Source organism: Moschus berezovskii, chromosome 14, assembly GCF_049115385.1.
Source record: "Moschus berezovskii isolate FMDL1 chromosome 14, NW_MosBer_1.0, whole genome shotgun sequence".
Taxonomy (NCBI): Eukaryota; Metazoa; Chordata; class Mammalia; order Artiodactyla; family Moschidae; genus Moschus; species Moschus berezovskii.
In genome coordinates this window covers 20,828,545-20,849,993 of record NC_142473.1, presented here as the reverse complement: position 1 = coordinate 20,849,993, position 21,449 = coordinate 20,828,545, and the positions used below count along the sequence as shown (strand labels likewise).

General features: G+C 40.7%; 1 protein-coding gene across 1 annotated transcript in view; it reads left to right on the top strand.

Annotated features, from left to right (window-relative positions):
• Positions 1–1,957: 1,957 nt before the first annotated feature.
• ALKBH8 (alkB homolog 8, tRNA methyltransferase) overlaps positions 1,958–21,449 on the top strand; it is a 130,989-nt gene continuing 111,497 nt past the window's right edge. Inside the window, exons 1-3 of the mRNA XM_055422944.2 lie at positions 1,958–2,001; positions 10,732–10,867; positions 18,933–19,170. Coding sequence (XP_055278919.2) covers positions 1,958–2,001; positions 10,732–10,867; positions 18,933–19,170 — 418 coding nt within the window. The remainder of the gene's footprint in view (positions 2,002–10,731; positions 10,868–18,932; positions 19,171–21,449) is intronic.

Sequence of the window (21,449 nt, the reverse complement as noted above, 5' to 3'; positions counted from 1 at the left end):
GAGATTGTAGATAAAAGGGTCAAACACAAAAACCGAAGGCTTGCCTGCATTTAATCAAGGAAAGAGAGAGAAGCTAGTGAAAAACTCTGAAAACAAGTGATCAGAAAGTGTAAAGGAAACTAGGAGTTGTTTTCAGAGAGGCTAAGAAATTCAAAAGTTTTAAAAGCTCCAGTACCATAAAGCAGAGTGGATACAGAGATGAAATAAACTGAAGTTGGTTAGCAGGACATAACGTGATATTTTGTATTGTTCAATTTGGTAGCCACTAGAAGCCGATGGCCCCCCACTCCAGTACTCTTGCCTGGAAAATCCCATGGACAGAGGAGCCTGGTAGGCTGAAGCCCATGGGGTTGTGAAGAGTTGGACACGACTGAGCGACTTCACTTTCACTTTCATGCATTGGAGAAGGAAACGGCAACCCACTCCAGTATTCTTGCCTGGAGAATCCCAGTGATGGGGGAACCTGGTGGGCTGCCATCTCTGGGGTCGCACAGAGTCGGACACGACTGAAGCGACTTAGCAGCAGCAGCAGCTAGCTATTTACATTTAAATTAGTTAAAAAATCAAACTTCAGTTCCTTACTTGTACTAGCTACATTTGCAATGCTCAAAAGTCACATGTCACTAGTGGCTAGCATACCGGGCAACTCAAGCCTTTGAGTCATTACAGACAGTCCTATTGGTATGTGCCTTTTGTTGTTGTTATTGTTTGTTTAAACATCCAGTGGGGCAGAAGCAAGAATGCAATGTGGAGACTGAACATGTTTTCCCTTATGCCCTCTACAGTAGTTTGCAATGTGCAATGTCCTCTTGATTTGATGTCTTTAGCTTGAGGTTACCTCTTCCCTTTTGCTATTCAGTTTTAGCCTCACCCTCTTTTTCATTGGACTATCGCAGTGGTGGCCTATCTGCCTTTGCATCTTGTTCTTCTTTTTAATTTTTTTCTCCGTACAAATCATTCATCCACTCAACAACTCTTATCAATACCACTTTTCCTGGGCAGCCAACCTTAAGTTTTACTGATAGTCCACTGTGGTATGGTGCAAATGGGGGCACTGCATCACCACCATAACCACTCCAGGGTTCCTGCCTGAAGAATCCCAGGGACAGAGGATCCTGGTGGGCTGCCGTCTATAGGGTCACAGAGTTAGACACTACTGAAGTGACTTAGCAGCAGCAGCAGCAGCACCATAAGGAAGTAATTTCTTTCCTACTCCCAAGTTTCCTTCCCTGCACTCACACAGCTCATAATCAATGCAAGCAGAATGATTACAATACATTCACATCACACAAATAACATTACAGCAGGAATAACAGCCAATCATTAGCCTCTCCTTGTGTCTTTTGTTTCTGATCTGCTACCAAATCTTTTCCCTTTTCACTTCAGCACTGCAATAGCCTGTTACCTAGTTTTCTTTTAGTCTCTCTTCCTACCTTCCACCAGAAGCTCTGGTCATATTAGTCCCTTTCAGGGATCCCCTTAGGCCTACACAACAGAATGGTGTAAAGTCTTCCATAACATAGGACAACCCATCTTTCCTGTCCTACTTCCCTCAACATTCTTCCACACATCTTTCTGTGGTATTCATCACTCCCGGGCACGTTCATACATATTCACCTCCCTCTCTCTGTTCTTGCGAGTCATCTTTCAGACTCCAGAGTCCACTCCCATACCCCTAATAAGACTCAGGAAGAAAGATTCACGCAGTCTAAGGGGGAGGTGGGTACTACTCAGGGCCCGAGGGACACAAACCTGTTTGACCATGTCCATTTGGGAGGCTACCCCAAATAAGCTGCATTCACAACGCTTACTATACCCCCTCAAAAGACAACGTAATTTTCACTGCAACGGAGAGGCGACACCTCAGTAACCAAAGACTCCTGGCAGAGACAGATTTCAGCTAGTCTCTGGGAGGCGAAAGGGATTGTGGGAGCGCCGTTTATCGCCCAGAAGGCTCATGGGAAATGTAGTGCAGTTTTTCTCCAACATGGCGGCGCCCGGGTGAGTTGTGTGAGAGTACCCGCCGCGGTTTTCTGTGTTAGAGTGGGAGAACCTGGCGAAGGAGAGAGCTCTCGTTTGCTGAGAACCGCGCCTGAGCCAAGGTGGAGATTTGTGGCCCTTCTTATGGGTGGGAACGGAGGCTGCATATCTCTGCCTTCCCCTGTTGCCTCTTCCGGTGTCCTCTTTCTGCCCCATGAGCTTCGGACCTCACCAGGGAGAGGCGGGATTGTCAGTGGGCAGTAGGGTGTCTGTGCGTTTAGTGGTTCTGTTAGAGTTTGAGGTGCATGTGCTCACGTGTTGCCTGTGTCAGTCTGTTTTTTTCGAGGGTTTGGCGACAAGCGGTTGTAATCAGGGGAGTGTTGGTCTGTGGTGTTAGCTTCAGGAGTTTCTCTGATTGGTGCCAGTGCAGTGAAGAGAGTGTTGCTGGTGGTCTCAGTTCAGTCTCTCAGTCGTGTCCGACTATTTGCGCCCGTGAATCGCAGCAGGCCAGGCCTCCCTGTCCACCAACACCCGGAGTTCACTCAACCTCATGTCCATGGAGTCGGTGATGCCATCCAGCCATCTCATCTTCTGTCGTCCCCTTCTCCTCCTGCCCCCAATCCCTCCCAGCATCAGGGTCTTTTCCAATGAGTCAACATTTCGCATGAGGTGGCCAAAATATTGGAGTTTCAGCTTTAGCATCAGTCCTGCCAATGAACACCCAGGACTGATCTCCTTTAGAATGGACTGGTTGGATCTCCTTGCAGTCCAAGGGACTCTCAAGAGTCTTCTCCAGCACCACAGTTCAAAAGCCTCAATTCTTCGGCGATCAGCTTTCCTCACAGTCCAATTCTCACATCCATACATGACTACTGGAAAAACCATAGCCTTGACTAGACGGGCCTCTGTTGGCAAAGTAATGTCTCTGCTTTTTAATATGTTATCTAGGTTGGTCATAACTTTTCTTCCAAGAAGTAAGTGTCTTTTAATTTCATAGCTGCAATCAGCATCTGCAGTGATTTTGGAGCCCCCAAAAATAAAGTCTGCCACTGTTTCCACTGTTTCCAGATTTATTTCCCATGAAATGATGGGACTGGATACCATGATCTTTGTTTTCTGAAAGTTGAGCTTTAAGCCAACTTTTTCACTCTCCTCTTTCATTTTCATCAAGAGGCTTTTTAGTTCCTCTTCACTTTCTGCCATAAGGGTGGTGTCATCTGCATATCTGACATTATTGGTATTTCTCCCAGCAATCTTGATTCCAGCTTGTGCTTCCTCCAGTCCAGCGTTTCTCATGAGGTACTCTGCATATAATTTAAATAAGCAGGGTGACAGTATACAACCTTGACGTACTCCTTTTACTATTTGGAACCAGTCTATTATTCCATGTCCAGTTCTAACTGTTGCTTCCTGACCTGCATATAGGTTTCTCAAAAGGCAGATCAAGTGGTCTGGTATTCCCATCTCTTTCAGAATTTTCCAGTTTATTGTGATCCACACAGTCAAATGCTTTGGCATAGTCAATGAAACAGAAATAGATGTTTTTCTGGAACTCTCTTCGATGATCCAGCAAATGTTGGCCATTTGATCTCTGGTTCCTCTGCCTTTTCTAAAACCTGCTTGAACATCTGGAAGTTCACGGTTCACGTATTTCTGAAGCCTGGCTTGGAGAATTTTGAGCATGACTTTACTAGCGTGTGAGATGAGTGCAATTGTGCGGTAGTTTGAGCATTCTTTGGCATTGCCTTTCTTTGAGATTGGAATGAAAACTGACCTTTTCCAGTCCTGTGGCCACTGCTGAGTTTTCCAAATTTGCTGGCATATTGAGTGCAGCAGTTTCACAGCATCATCTTTTAGGATTTGAAATAGCTCAACTGGACTTCCATCACCTCCACTAGCTTTGTTCGTAGTGATGCTTTCTAAGGCCCACTTGTTGATGGTCTAGTAGCTTGCCAAATTGTATCTTCCTGTGCTCTTTTTTTTAGTAATCCTGAGACTCTGTGCTCTTCATGGTTTGAGGCAATAGTTTTGGCTGATTTCATTTAGCAAATATTTACTGTGGACTTTCTGAATGCCAGACACTCAAATTTTGTGCCTTCAAGTAAGCAAGAGCCTTTTGGGTGAACGCAACACACAGCAAAGTAGTTATAATATGAAGTGAAAATTCAGGGATATAGTTGCACATCATATGTTAATGAAAACATTGAAGAGGGCCACCAAACTCATTTCTGGAGAAGAGGTTTAGAAGGTAAGATGGCAAATTCAGTAAGGTTAGGCTTGCTGCTGCTGCTGCTGCTGCTGAGTCACTTCAGTCGTGTCCGACTCTGTGTGACCCCATAGACGGAAGCCCACCAGGCTCCCCCGTCCCTGGGATTCTCCAGGCAAGAACACTGGAGTGGGTTGCCATTTCCTTCTCCAATGTGTGAAAGTGAAAAGTGAAAGTGAAGTCGCTCAGTCGTGTCCGACCCTTAGCGACCCCACGGACTGCAGCCTACCAGGCTCCTCCATCCATGGGATTTTCTAGGCAAGAGTACTGGAGTGGCTTGCCATTGCCTTCTCCGAAGGTTAGGCTTACTCAGAGTTTATTGATTGACTACTATGTGCTAGGTCCTGCTCTAGGTGCTGGATGTTACAGGGAGAATAATACAGACAAAAATCTCAACTTTCATATTCTTGTTGTTCAGTCGCTCAGTAGTGTCTGATTTTGTGACACCGTGGGCTGCAGCACGCCTGGCCACCATGTCTTTAACTGTCTCTGGGAGTTTGCTCAAACTCATATCCACTGAGTCGATGGCCATCCAGCCATCTCATCCTCTCTTTGCCCCTCTCCTCTTGCCCTCTGTCTTTTCCAGCATTAGGGTCTTTTCCAACGAGTCAGCTTTGTTATAGCTTTTCTTCCATTTTAGTATGTTAAAGGAGGAAAGCAGAATAAATACATTAATGAGGGCATTAAAAAATATAGAGTAGTTGTTTTTCAAAGAATTGAAGTGATATGACAAGTGACGGGATCAATTTTTCTAATCATTATTTTTTTTCTTCTTAGAACGACAACGCAATTTGAACAGCTACTAAATTGAAAAGTTGCAAAAGAGGAGCTTTCACTCCTTCTCATTCCTGTACCCCAGTCTACCTATTTTCCCTTCCTTGAGTCAACCCATTTTACTCATAATCTTTTATGTCCTAGAAATTTGTATGTATATTTTGTATATCTGTACTATACTTTATAGCCAGGCCTCATTTGATAGAATTTAAATTGTTTCCAGTCTTTGCTATTAATTTAATTTATGTACAAGCACAGGAACATTTGTCTATACTACTTGGTTCATTATAGGCTCTCTTATTCAAGGAGAGCATAGACACATATATTATTATTTCCACTTAGGACAATATCCAACAGAGTGTATTGGGGTTAAACTTACTTACAGAACAGATGCGATATCAAAATTCTTACTATCCTATGGGGAGTGTGCTTAGGCCAGACACAGCATGGGTAATATTCTAATAAAATAGTGAACTTGCTTTTATACCATAACAGTCCCATAACATGGCAAGATATGTGCACGCCTTTGTGCAGTAGTGGAAAGTCCTTGACCAGGGAATTGACCTTGTTAGAAAGGGGCACCTCCAGGTCGCAGTCTTTTCCTTGTTAAGGTGACTCAGACCTGCCTTCGCATGTAGTACTATTGCCTGACTGAGGGAAGGAGAAGGGAAAGGGGATACCGGAAATGTGATTATGAAGCTCCATCTACTGGTGCCGGGCTCTTAGTGTCAGACTTAAAACAATGTATTCGTATTCTTTTGTTTCTCATTTCTTCCACTTTGCAGTCTTTGCTCATGCAACATATTTAGAAAAAAACTCTTAGTAGATTCATTCCCATTCTTCATTGCTGACTGCAAAAATGATGATCTTGGAATGGAATGGCAATAAGATAATTCCTTTGAGGCTCCCTCAGCTTTTCTTGGTCTTTAAACCAGTCTCTTCTGGCTCTTCTGGAAATTAACAGTAATTTAGTAATAGACATATATAATCCTTTTAACAAATTTATGAAATAGTGTCAAAGAGTAGCACAACCAGACATTAGTTAAAGTAGTGAAAACAGATTTTATTTAGGTAATTATTGACAGGAGGGGAAAGAGCTAAGCTCTGTTCCAATTTGTAAGTGCTTAGGGTGTGTGTGAGGGTGCTCAGTACAGTGAAAGTGAAAGTGTTAGTCTCAGTCCTGTGTGATTCTTTGCGACCCCATGGGCAGTGGCCCGCCAGGCTCCTCTGTCCATGGGATTCTTTAGGCAAGAATACTGGAATAGGTTGCCATTTCCTTCTCCAGGTGATCTTGCTCAAGCATCGGCTCAGTAGAGTTGGTCAATGTAAATGCACTTAGGCTACCTGTTTGTTTGCTGGCAGTTATCAAAGTTAGGATTCCATCCTGTCACAAAGATGGTCATAGAGGCCCTGTGCTTCCTGATGATTACATTTCAAAGGGGAAATTCCCTGCCAGTTCAGTGGTTAGGACTCCTAAGGCTGCTAAGGTTGTGGTTTAATCACTGCTAAAGATGTGGGTTTAATCCCTAGTCAGGGGAATAAGATCTCACAAGCTACATGGTGCAGCCAAAAAAAAAAAAAACAAACCATAACAAACCCCAAAAATATTTCAAAAGAATAACACTCAGGTCCTTGAGAGAAACACTTCTGAATTGTAAGAGATACTGATACATGTTCACAACTGTAAGCTGTTTTTAATAAGTGCCTTAAAAAAAAAGGAAGGTCAGAGGCCTATTGTTATGAGTTGCTAGAACAAATAGTAAAATTTCCTGGGAGCATTTTAAGTTTTTTCAGTCAACCATTTTTAAAAAATACTTACTTATTTTTAATTGACTGATGATTGGCGTGCAATATTGGTTTGATTTCTGTCATGCATCAACTTGAATTAACCTTAGGTGTACATATGTCGCCTCCTTGAATCTCCCTCCTGTCTCCCACCCATTCCCACCCCTCTAAGTTGTTACAGAACCTCAGTTTGAGTTCCCTGACTCATACAGCAAATTCCCATTGGTTACCTATTTACATATGTTAGTGTATATGCGTCCGTGCTACTCTCTCCGTTTATTTCACCCTCTTCCTCTTCTCCCCCACCCTTGTCCATAAGTCTGTTCTCTATGTCTGCATTTCCATTTCAGCTCTGTGAACCAATTTGTTAGTACCATCCTTCTAGATTCCATATATATGCCTTAATACAATATTTGTTTTTTTTTTCTTTCCGACTTACTTTGTATAATAGGCTCTAGGTTCATCCACTTCATTAGAACTGACTCAAATGTGTTCTTTTTATGGCTGAGTAGTATTCCATTGTATATATCTACCACAGCTTCTTTATCCATTCATCTGCTGGTATACCTCTAGGTTCAGGCAACCATTTTAATGAGAAGCTGGGATCATCCTAAGATATGGCTTTATGCCACTGTAAACCATGGTAGAGTTTGGTCACATTTTTTAGTGCAGGGTTTGGATGGAGTTATGTGCCACGAATAGGCACTATTATTCCTATTTTATGGGTGAAGGAACCTAAGCACAGAAAAAACTTAGTAACTCACACAGGTTCATTATAGCTAGTAAAGGGTAAAGCTGAGGTTTGAACTAGAACTTTGACCCCAAACACTGTGTTATACTGTCTGAGGAGGCTCTGGGGAAACAAAAATATGATTTAATTCTTGTCATTAAACAGCTCATAGTCCAGTGGAGGGGGACAAACAGAAGAACAAATAATTAGTGCAGTGTTAAAAATGTATATTCAGCTGTCTCCTTCTTGTCTAAGAAAAACTTTCTAACCTTATTTCTTCTCCTTTTGCCACTTTATATTTTTGCCTGGCAGCCAGACATTGGAACTGTGTATCTCACCAGTAGTTCAAACGTATGATATCCTAAGTCTGACTCATCACCTCCCCTTACTGATCTGCTCTTCCCGACCCTCTTCTGACTTTGCAGTCAGAATTTGGAATGACATTACTATAGCCTCTCCATCACTCACTCTGTCCTGTTAGTAAAGTCAAAGTGAAAGTGAAAGTAATAGTCACTCAGTCCTATCTCACTCTTTGTGACCCCATGGACCGTAGCCCACCAGGCTCCTCTGTCCGTGGAATTCTCCAGACAAGAATACTGAAGTGGGTAGCCATTCCCTTCTCCAGGGGATCTTCCTGACCCAGGGATTGAACCCAGGTCTCCTGCATTGCAGGCAGAGTCTTTACTGTCTGAGCCACCAGTCCAATTCTTCTCTCCCTCATGTCTGAGTAGTCATCACGGCCTATTGATTGTTTTGAACTTATCTTTTGCCCTCTCTCACTATTTCCCTTTTCCTTTTTTCTACAGCCTTCACCCTAGATGAGACCAGCATTTCTGCTTGTTAAGCTGGATTATTCCAAGTCCTTTTGCCTCTCATTTCCCTATTGTGCTGTCCAGCGAGCCTATTTTACTGGCCTTACCTTCTGTCTCATGTGCTACGTGTATTATTTAAGCTGGATTACTGCCGTTTTTTCAATAGTCTCAACACTTTTATTCTGTATATAAAAACTAATAGAGTTTTGACTGTTTAAGAGCTGCTTTGAAATGATTTTATTTAAGTTCAAAAGTTTATTTTGTTTGCTAACTTTGAAGACTTTCAAGTGGGTGAAGAGTGAAATTGGTGGGTCAGTCAGCATTCTCTCTTCTTAAAAATTATGTATGCTACTCAGTGTCTTTGCCAGACACATCCATTTCTGTTTTCAACTTCTGTTTTTGATTTCCTCGCTGGATCCCTTCTCTTTCGTATGACTGTGTATTCTTCTTGTCCTTTGATACTCAAGTCCCCTTCTGTTTTGAAGTTCTCCCAAACTTTTCCACTTAACACCAATCTTATCTTTTTTTGTCTCTGATTTATATCACCCTTAAAGAACATTAACAATTAATTACCTAAAGATATGTCATATTCTTTCATTGTTTAATGTTTGTCTGTTTTCCTCAACTAACTTATAAACCTGTGTTGAAAGTGTAAACCATGTATTGTATTTGTATGTTGTAGAGTGCTGAGTCCTTAAGTAGACGTGTGTATTCACTCATCGTTTGTTTATCCCTTCAACAAACTTTTTTTGAGCACCTGCTGTGTGTTGGCATTCCTGCTGTCCTAGAGTTTACATCCTGATGGAGGAATTAAGCTAACAAATTAATCATCACAAATTCTGTTAAATTAAGTGAGCAAAATAGGCTTCTGTATTAAAGCATGATGCAGGGTGCTGATTTGGATAGTGTGAAGACCTTTTTGGGAAAGCACTCAGGAACTACTTACTGATTGACATATCTTTAAAAAAATGAAAACATAATTCTTTGGTGTTCTTACACCTGTTGTTTTAAAAATTAAAGATACCAAATATTTAACATACACAGTTTAAAAAAATAATAAACACCTAAACCACTACCTAGCTTAAATACTTTTAATACTTCTATGTGTCCCTTTCATATCGCAGTTCTCTCTTCTCCCCTGAAATAACTTCTCTCCTGCACTTTGTATTTATCATTTCCTTGCTGTTATGCTATATATGTATTTCTAAACAACATATGGCTTACTTTTGAATTTTGAACTTTTTATAATGGAATCATACTGTATATTCTACTATGAATTTTTTGTTTTGTTCCTTTTTTTTCCTTTCCTAACATTGATGAGGGTGAAAGAGGAGAGTGAAAAAGCTGACTTAAAACTCAACATTCAAAAAACTAAGATCATGGCACATCCAGTCCCTTCACTTCATGGCAAATAGATGGGAAAAAAAGTGGAAACAGTGACAGCTTTTATTTTCTTGGGCTCCAAAATCACTGCAGATGGTGACTGTAGCCATGAAATTAGAAGACACTTGCTCCTTGGAAGGAAAGCTATGACAAACCTAGACAGTATATTCAAAAGCAGAGACATCACTTTGCTGACAAAGGTCCATAGTCAAAGCTATGGTTTTTCCAGCAGTCATGTATGGATGTGAGAGTTGGAACACAAAGAAGGCTGAGTGCCAAAGAATTGATGCTTTTGGATTGTGGTGCTGGAGAAGACTGTTGAGAGTCCTTTGGATAGAAAGGAGATCAAACCAGTCAATCTTAAAGGAAATCTGCCCTGACTATTTATTGGAAGGACTGATGCTGAAGCTGAAGCTCCAGTACTTTGGCCACCTGATGGAAAGAGCCGACTCATTGGAAAAGACCCTGATGCTGGGAAAGATTGAGGGCAGGAAGAGAAGGGGGCAGCAGAGGATGAGATGGTTGGATGGCATTACTCAGTGGACATGAGTTTGAGCAAACTCCAGGAGAAAGTGAAGGACAGGGAAGCCTGGTGTGCTGCAGTCCATGAAGCTGCAAATAGCAGGATACCACTTAGTGACTGAACAACAACAAGGGCATGTGAGATTTGTCTGGCGCATTTTACTTATGACTTCATCAGTAAAGAGATTGCATATGGGAAAACAGCCCACTTAATAGTACTAAAGCACTGACTTGTTTTTTCAGACCTAACAGGGATGCTGTTAGATGTTCTTGCTTCTTTGTTACCTTTCTTAAATATTCCTTTGTTGTCCATGCATCTGTTTTGTTCTCACTTCTCTTGGTTAGTGAAAAGTATAATAGGCATTTAAAAATTGTCACATAGAAACATTTATAAAGTATAAAATACATTGAACAGTATTATAACTGTCCCTTTCTGACTCCTAAAGCTGACATTTTGTCTTTCCTTTTTTTCCCCCCAGTATTGTCATGGACAGCAACCACCAAAGTAATTACAAACTCAGTAAAACTGAGAAGAAACTCTTAAGGAAACAGATTAAAGCCAGGCATACTTTGCTGAGACATGAAGGCATTGAGACAGTATCTTATGCTACTCAGGTAACCTAGAACTATTATAATTTGAATTTAAATGTATTGCCATGTTATTGTGTTCTAAGTAGCATTGTTAATAATTGCTCAGAGAAGAAATTCCATCATGTGTTACAATCTGTGTTAAATTTATATATATATGATAGGACCTTCTAACTTTGTTTTGGGACATAGCCTAGTATAATTTGAATTTCCATTGATTGTGTTGTTTGAACTAGCTGCTGCTCCTGCTGCTAAGTTGCTTCAGTCGTTTCCCACTCTGTGTGACCCCATAGATGGCAGCCCACCAGGCTCCCCCATCCCTGGGATTCTCCAGGCAAGAACACTGGAGTGGGTTGCCATTTCCTTCTCCAATGCATGAAAGTGAAAAGTAAAAGTGAAGTCACTCAGTCCTGTCCAACTCTTCGCAAACTCATGGACTGCAGCCTACCAGGCTCCTCCATCCATGGGATTTTTCAGGCAAGAGTACTGGAGTGGGTTGCCATCGCCTTCTCCTGTTTGAACTAAAGGAAGCTGAAATTCTGCATTAATAACAATAACACTATACAACTATTTTGGAGGAGGAAATGGCAACCCACTCCAGTGTTCTTGCCTGGAGAATCCCAGGGACGGGGGAGCCTGGTGGGCTGCCGTCTATGGGGTTGCACAGAGTTGGACACGACTGAAGCGACTTAGCGGTAGCAGCAGCATACACCTATTTACAGTTTACAAAGCATACTTATATTCATTATTATATTTAATTCCCTAGAAGTCTTTATGAGATAGGTGAGAAAAGGTTCTGAGAGGTTGTGATATGTCCATTGATATAAGGTGCTGAATTGAAATCTGAAGCTAGATCTTTTGTACCCTAATGCACTCTTCTTTCTTCTATTCCTAACTTCATCTCTATTATAAAGTATTTAATTATATGCTGTGAAACATTTTTTTATTTATGAGATTTTATTTGTAAAACCTTTTTATTATCTGATGGGCAATGATTCAGTTCAGTTCAGTCGCTCAGTCGTGTCTGACTCTTTGCGACTCCATGAATCACAGCACACCAGGCCTCCCTGTCCATCACCAACTCCCAGAGTTCACTCAAACTCATGTCCATCGAGTTGGTGATGCCATCCAGCCATCTCATTCTCTGACGTCCCCGTCTCCTCCCGCCCCCAATCCCTCCCAGCATCAGAGTCTTTTCCAGTGAGTCAACTCATCGCATGAGGTGGCCAAAGTATTGGAGTTTCAGTTTTAGCATCAGTCCTTCGAATGAACACCCCGGATTGATCTCCCCCAGAATGGACTGGTTGGATCTCCTTGCAGTCCAAGGGACTCTCAAATGATATATATGTATGTATGTATACACACACACACACACACACACAAAACTCTTCCTGGGCTATGAATGAGGAGAAGTTAGCTTAACTGTTAGCTTCTCCACTTATTTGTACATGAGCAGTACCCTTTGACCTCAGCTTTCTTCATTTGTATGGACATACTATTACATACCTTTTTATTCCATTGGGTTGTTAGATTATAAAGAGAGCACGTATATGATAGTACTTCCTAGTCATTAAAATACCGTATGAGGATAAAGTATTCTTATGATATTCTTTCTGCTTGTAAAGATATAGGATAAAAATAGTGAGGAAACTTACTACTGAGGGCCAAAGACATACAGTTTAGAAGGTGAAGCTGAGATCAAAACTTCGATCTCTTGATTCTCAGACTAGTACTCTTCTATCACTCTTTTTCTGTCTTCTGTGCTGCATCACAGTTTAGGAATGAGTGGAGGTTTAGTATTAGCCCTACTTAGGTTTTCTTAAATATTAATAGCTTCAGGCTCAACCACCCATGGTGTCCTTGCACAGTGTGCCTCACGCCCAGGTTCCCGTACTGTTCCCTCGTGGTCATGGGACTCCAGGTACTCCTGCTCCCGCTGCCTGTGCTGACGATGCTGGGTGTCTCGTGGGCTCCACAACCAATGAAATACAGTATAATGTAATTAGGCAAGCTGCTTGTGGTGCGAAATGTGTTCCTGTGGCCTGGTTCTGCAGTGGAGAGCAGGAGGGCCTGGACAGGGCTGATTAGATATGTGCTTTGCAGATACAAAATCCTTATCAAGCACTAAGCACTGAAGAAAAAGTTGTAAGGCATCATCTAAAAACCGGCCTAGTGGAGGACTTTTCCTTTCCTGAAGTAGACTGTCGATAAAAACGTGCGCGCGCACACATGCACACACACACACACACACACAAATTAATAACTTCAGGCAATTTAAACCAAATCCCGCAAAAAAGGATGGAGTAGGTAATAGATTAGAATTAATATATATGTGCACACTTACTGCCAAGAGCCACCAAGGCTGGGAGGCATTCAGAAGATTAATGACATACTCTATTTTCATCAGTTCTCAAGCATAACTGACTTTTTTTCCCCCTTACAGGGGTTGTGTAGAAAAGTAGTAAGAAAAGAAGTGGATTTCTTTGCTGCCTCTGAAACTTGTTTCTGGTTGAGATGAACTTTTCTTGTAGATCTTTAGAAGTTTTAATCTCATCTTCATGGCTCCCAAAGTGTCATTTTATTTGGACTTGATTATTTTTTTCTCCTCAGTATTTTTAAAGGAAGAGAAAACATTTGTAGAAGGACTTCCAATTATATGTTATATATCTAGAGGAGAACAAATGCTCTTTTTACTATATGTCATAAATATAGATATCTTTGTGGTGCTGATAGTGGTAAAGAACCCACCTGCCAGTGCAGGCGTCTTAAGAGATGTAGGTTTGATCCCTGTCTCAGGAAGATCCCTTGGAGGAGGGCATGGCAATCCACTCCAGTGATCTTGCCTAGAGAACCCATGGACAGAGGAGCTGGCAGGCTGCAGTCCTTAGGGTCGCACAGAGTCAGACACGATTAAAGCGACTTAGCATGCATGCATGTACCTATCTTGGTACAACATTATAGTGATTGTTAGGTTTTTCTAGAGCCATGGTCCTCAACTTATCAGGACTGAAGATAACTTTAAAAAAATCTGAATTCTTTTCTTCGTATTACTGGAAAAATTGCTTGACTGAACAACTGTTTATTAAAGTAAGTGTTAATTCTATAGCTCACATGTAACAGTAAGTAAGTTCCTCCCTTCCCTCCCCCATTGCACTTGTTTTTGTGTGGTTTGACTTCAGCATTGCCCACAAATCACTTGGACAGCATTTTTGCGTACTACTATTCCTCCTCAGGTCACCTCTCACTGTTTTCCCCAGTTCCTAGGTGGGGCTATGGATCCTTGTCAGTTACAAAACTATTGTAGTTTCTTAGATTTGGGAATACTGGAAATATTTTTGTATTATGACTGCTGCTGCTGCTGCTAAATCACTTCAGTCTTGTCCAACTCTGCGACCCCATAGACGGCAGCCCACCAGGCTCACCCGTCCCTGGGACTCTCCAGGCAAGAACACTGGAGTGGGTTGCCATTTCCTTCTCCAATGCATGGAAGTGAAAAGTGAAAGTGAAGTTGCTCAGTCGTGTCCGACTCCTAGCGACCCGACAGACTGCAGCCTGCTGGGCTCCTCCGTCTGTGGGATTTCCCAAGCAAGAGTACTGGAGTGGGGTGCCATTGCCTTCTCCAGTATTATGGCTACATATAACCAAAGCTATTCTGGTACTTTAATTTATAATCTCACTGAATGAGGTCCAGGATAAACCATCTGAGACTAAATTTTATACCATATTTTATAGTATTGTATTAGTATGTTTATTGTGTGTGTGTGCATATACTTACATGTTCTTTCATCACTAAGTCCTGTTCGGCTCTTTTGAAACCCCATGGATGGTCGTCTGCCTGGCTTCTCTGTCCATGGGATTTCCCAGGCAAGAATACTGGAGTGGGTTGACATTTCCTTTTCCAGGGCACCTTCCCCACCCAGGGATCAAACCTGTTTCTCCTGCACTGCGGGTGGATTCTTTACTACTGAGCCACCGTACATATAAACTATTGACTGCCCCATAACAGAGCAGAGCTTTACTTATTATCCAATTTGATAATAATTTCTTTTACATTCTTTTAAAACCCAAAGCCTTTGACTGTGTCGATCACAATAAACTGTGGAGCATTCTGAAAGAGATGGGAATCCCAGACCACCTGACCTGCCTCTTGAGAAACCTGTATGCAGGTCAGGAAGCAACAGTCAGAACTGGACATGGAACAACAGACTGGTTCCAAATAGGAAAAGGTGTACGTCAAGGTTGTATATTGTCACCTTGCTTATTTAACTTATATGCAGAGTACATCATGAGGAACGCTGGGCTGGAAGAAGCACAAGCTGGAATCAAGATTGCTGGGAGAAATATCAATAACCTCAGATATGCAGATGACACCACCGTTATGGCAGAAAGTGAAGAGGAACTCAAAAGCCTCTTGATGAAAGTAAAAGAGGAGAGTGAAGAGGTTGGCTTGAAGCTCAACATTCAGAAAACAAAGATCATGGCATCTGGTCCCATCACTTCATGGGAAATAGATGGAAAAACAGTGGAAACAGTGTCAGACTTTATTTTTTTGGGCTCCAAAATCACTGCAGATGCTGATTACAGCCATGAAATTAAAAGACGCTTGCTCCTTGGAAGGAAAGTTATGACCAACCTTGATAGTATATTAAAAAGCAGAGACATTACTTTGCCAACCAAGGTCCGTCTAGTCAAGGCAATGGTTTTTCCCGTGGTCATGTATGGATGTGAGAGTTGGACTGTGAAGAAAGCTGATCGCCGAAGAATCGATGCTTTTGAACTGTGGTTCTGGAGAAGACTCTTGAGAGTCCCTTGGACTGCAAGGAGATCCAACCAGTCCATTCTAAAGGAGGGCGATCCTGGGTGTTCATTGGAGGGACTGATGCTAAAGCTGAAACTGCAATACTTTGGCCACCTCATGTGATGAGTTGACTCACTGGAAAAGACTCTGATGCTGGGAAAGATTGGGGGCGGGAGGAGAAGGGGACGACGGAGAATGAGATGGCTGGATGGCATCACCGACTCTGTGGACATGAGTTTGAGTGAACTCCGGGAGTTGGTGATAGGGAGGCCTGGCGTGATGTGATTCATGGGGTCGCGGAGAGTCGGACACGACTGAGCGACTGAACTGAACTGAACTGAACTGAACTGAAACCAAGGTTCTAGATATGAACCTTCTCTTTTTATACATATGAAAGTGATACTTTATGTTCTAAACTCCTGCTTCATATAAATCAAGTGTTGGTGGACTACTGTCTTCAGGTCAAATCTGACTTGTTGGCTAAGAATGAGTTTTACATTTTAAGGGTTGTTAAAAAGTTATAACTAAATAGAGACTTAGTAGATGCTGAAGAGATCAAGAAGAGATGGAAAGAGTACACGGAAGAACTGTACAAAAAAGATCTTGATGAACTGAATAAGTATGATAGTGTGGTCAGTTACCCGGAGCCCAGAGTCAGATATTCTGGTTTGTGAAGTCAAGTGGGCCTTACTTAGGAAGCACTGCTGTTAAGAAAGCTAGTGGATGTGATGGAATTCTAGTAGCTGTTCAAAACCCCAAAGGATGATGCTATCAAAGTGCTTCACTCAATATATCAGCAAATCTGGAAGACCCAGCAGTGGCCACAGGACTGGAAAAGGTCACTCCTCATTCCAGTCCCCAAGAAGGGTAGTACTAAAGAATGTTCAAACCATCAGACAATTGCACTCATCTCCCATGCTAGTAAGGTCACGCTTAAAATCTTGCACACTGGGCTTTAGCAACACGCAAACCGAGAACTTCCAGATGTCCAAGCTGGGTTTAGAAAGGGCAGAGTAACCAGAGATCAAATTGCCAACATTTGCCTGATCATAGAGAAAGCAAGGGAATTCCATAAAAACATCTATCTCTGTTTCATCAACTACACTAAAGCCTTTGACTGTGTGGATCATAACAAATTGTGGAAAGCTCTCAAAGAGATGGAAATACCAGACCCATCTAACCTGTCTCCTCAGAAACCTTTCTGCAGGTCATGAAGCAACAGTTAGAACCCTGTACAGAACAACTGATTGGTTCAGAATTAAGAAAGGAGTATAACAGGGCTACCTGCTGTCACCCTGTTTATTTAACCTGTATGCCGAGCACATTATGAGAAATGCCAGGCTGGATGAATTATAAACTGGAATCAAGATAGGCAGGAGAAACATCAACAATCTCAGTTATGTGGATGATACCACTCTAATGGCAAAAAGTGAAGAGGAACTAAAGAACCTCTTGATCAACCTCTTGATGAGGGTGAAGGAGGAGAGTGAAATAGCTAGCTTAAAACTAAATATTAATAAAACTAAGATCATGACATCCTGCCCTATTACTACATGGCAAATAGAAGGGGAAAACATGGAGGTAGTGACAGATTTCCTTCTCTTGGGCTCTAAAATCACTGCAGATGGTGACTGCAGCCGTGAAATCAGAAGATGATTGCTTCTTGGCAGGAAAACTAGGACAAACCTAGACAGTGTGTTGAAAAGCAGACACATTACTCTGCCGACAAAAGGTCTGTATAGTCAAGGCTGTGGTCTCCCCAGTGGTCATGCACGGTTGTGAGAGCTGGACTGTAAAGAAGGCAGAACATCAGAGAATTGATGCCTTTGAACTGTGGTGCTGGAGAAGACTCCTGAAAGTCCCTTGGACAGCAAGGAGATCAAACCAGTTAATCTTAAGGGAAATCAACCTGAATACACTTTGGAAGAACTGATGCTGAAGCTGAAGCTCCAGTATTTTGGTCAACTGATGCAAACAGCCAGCTCATTAGAAAAGTCCCTGATGCTGTGAAAAGATTGAGGGCAAAAGAAGAGGATGTCAGAGAATAAGATGGCTGGATGGCATCACCGATGCAATGGACATGAACCTGGGTAAACTCCAGGAGATGATGAGGGACAGGGAGACCTGGCATGCTGCAGTCCCTGGGGTTGCAAAGAGTTGGACACAACTGGACGACTGAACAACAACAAAAAATAATTAATGGGTCTATGTGACAGAACCTTATGTGATCTATGAAACCTAGAATATTTACTCTGTGGCATTTTTCAGAAAAGCTTTGCCAATATCTGATGTAAATGATGAAACTGATGTGGGTAGGCCATTAGTTGTTTACTTTTGTTATGCTTCAGAATTTAAAGATCTTAACATGGTGGAGAATGTTTTTAAGTACAGAGACTATAAGGCTTCAAGCATCAGGATAAAAATAGGAGACCTCTTCCCCACCAAATTCCTTGAGTAAAGTTGAACAGGATTGCAGATAACAAGGAAGTAAGCATGATATTTTCAAAGGAAAAAAATTTAATTGCAAAATGACTGGATAATCCAGATACAGGAAACTTTTTCTATTTCATATTCAATAGAACTTGTAATTTTTTTTTCTTTGAGCCAGTACCTTTACCTTTAGTTTTTTGTAAACATTGTATAATGGTTATATCAAAAAGTATAGATTCTGGAAACTGACAGAAGTAAATTTGAAACTCAACCCCAACTGATTTACTACTTTACTCTCATTTTCTGATTTTTAGTTTCTTTCCATATGAAGTGGGGCTAATATTACCCACTTTGTAGGATTATTGTGAGGGCTTCTCGGGTTGTGCTAGTGATGATTCTACCTGCCAGTGAAGGAGTTGCAGGGATGCAGGTTCAATCCCTTGGTTGGGAAGATCCCCTGGAGTAGGAAATGGCAAACTGCTCCAATATTCTTGCCTGGAAAACTCCATGGACAGAAGAGCTTGGTGGGCTACAGTCTGTGGGGCCACAAAGAGTTGGACGTGACTGAGCACACACAGGATTGTTGTGAGGATTGTTTTAATGAAGATTGAGTATAAAAATATATAGCACAGTGTCTAGCCAAAAAGCACAATTTATGTAAATCCTTGTTTCTTCCCTCTACCTCTTCTTTCTGTTTCATTATGTTAAATTTATGAGCAGTGAAAGTTATCTTTTAATTTGTGTTTATGGTCACTAAAAGGCTATTTAAAAATCAGTATCATTTACAATATTTTATTTTAAAATGTTTAAAAATAACAGGTTGATATCAACTGCTCATGTTACTTTCTTTTTTTGTCTTTTTAGAGTCTGATTGTTGCCAATGGTGGTTTGGGTAATCAAGTGAGTAGGAACCAACTGCTTCCGGTTTTAGAGAAATGTGGATTGGTGGATGCTCTCTTAATGCCACCTAATAAACCTTACTCATGTGTAAGATACAAAACTGTAGAAGAATCCAAGAAAGCCTATGATACTCTCAATGGCAAAGAAATAGTGGATGATTTAGGACAAAAGATCATCCTGTACTTGAATTTTGTGGAAAAAGGTATATCATACAGGTATCTTTTTTAAAATGGTTTTTGCTTTTGTGAGAGTTTTCTTTCATATCTAAGTCGAAAGTTTCAGTTATTGTGAAACAGAATAGGACATCCCATTTTGGGGTTAAGCAACCCCCCATTTTTTTTTTTTTTTAACATTCTTTAAGTGCCTAGTATTGCACAGGCATGGGACTAGTAGTTGAAGGGAGATGATTTAGATACAGCTTATTATTTCTGAGGAACTGGTCCCACCAAGCTAACAATATTTTTATTATATATGTTATTTATTTTGGATCCCTGCTGTCTAATTGTGTTTTTCAGTATTTATTGTTAAGGGTTCAGATTTATTTTATAGTCTACCTAGAAAATTTCAATTAATCACTTAGGAATTAATTGTGATTCAAATGATTGTGTGCCAAGGTTCACGATTATGGAGGAACAGCTTTAGCCACCAAAGATGCCTGAAGCTTTATAGTGGTGATAGTCAGTTGAACTTGCTGTGTTGGTAGAAATATGTTCATATTTTATATCTGTGTTGTCCAGCATGATTCTGTGGACTTTAAAATTTGATTTTGTTTAAATAAATTCAGTTAACAAATTTAAAGAAAAGTTTGACAGACTGATTTACAAAATTGCTGTAGGGGTTATTCCATCTTTTTACCACTGACCCATGGAAATGAGATATATTGAGATGAACTTTGATGTTTAGACATCTGATCTGCTATTATATTCATTTGCTACCTGTATAGGCAGTTAAACAGTTTTGTCTAGATATGCTGTGGGTAAGTAAGTGAGTATATGTCAAAATTATGTTTTTAAAATAAGACTCAAAGGAAACTTTAAATAACTCCTTTAAAGATATGTTTTATAAGTTATAATTCTCAGTGTCTATATGTATTTAATTTTAAATCTGACTTAAGCTTTCAGATTTTGCGAAGCAGATTGTTTTCATATTTTGTTTTTGTGGTCAGTTTTTAAAAATTATATGGTTTAAGAATAAATCTTAATCAAAGAATATCATCATTGGGTTTTCCTCCAGCATGTTGAACAATGTAAGAAATTACATGAAATGAATTTTGGAATGGTTTTTATTTGAAATCCTGTGTTAGATCCAGAGGTTTTCTTTTTTTTTAAATTGAAGTATAGTTGACTTACAATGTTGTGTTAGTTTCTGGTATATAGCGAGGTGATTCAGTTATATATATATGTGATACATTTTACACTATGGTTTATTATGGGATATTGAATATAGTTTTCTGTGCTACACAGTAGGACCTTGTTGATTATCCATTTTATACGCAGTAGCTTGCATCTGCTAACCCCAAACTCACAAACCATGCTTCTCCTACTTCCCTGCCCTTGGCAAGCAACCACAAATCTGCTGTCTATATCTGTAAGTCTGTTTCTATTTTGTAAATAAGATCATATGTGTCATATTTTAGATTCCACATATAAGTGATATCATATGTTATTTGTCTCTCTCTTTCTCACTTACCTTAGTATGATAATCTCTGTGTTGATCCATGTTGCTACAGATGGCATTCTTTCATTTTTCATGGCTGAGTAGTAGTCCTTTATATATATATGTGTGTGTGTGTGTGTGTGTGTGTGTATACATACATCTTCTTTATCCATTCATCTGTCGATGGGCATTTATGTTTCTTCTGTATCTTAGCTGTTGTAAATAGTGCTACTGGGAACACTGGTGTGTGTGTATCTTTTTGAATTATAGTTTTGTACAGCTGTATGCCCAGGAGTGGAATTGCTGGGTCATATAGCAAATCTAGATTTTTGAGAAACCCCCATACTGTTATTTCACATTTTTCTATTACTTGACTTGCGATCCTTTAATGGACCAGAACCTGGTGGTCTGGAGTCGATGATAAGAAAGTGAGAGAGAGAGAGAGAGATATATATATACAGAGAGAAAGAAACAAAGAAAGAAAGACACGGGGACCCAAACTCTGATGGAGCAAGGGTGCTTTATTAGCAGAAATGCAGGCTTATATATCTTTAGTAAGATGATTACTCAGCTATTACACAGGGTGAAATTTTATCAATAGCCACGATATGGATAGTCTAATACATACAAGGTCGCTGGCTCTGAAAAGAGCCACTGCATGTCTCATCCTATGACCTCAGTCCTGAAATGTGCAGCTCTACTTGTTCTTGGAATAGGAACTGATAAGGAACAGAGAATCCTTGAGAAATAGAAAACAGCATTCAGGAATCCTCCTGTTAAATGTTCCCTGACACTTGACCATAGAAGCAATAATGAATATTTAAA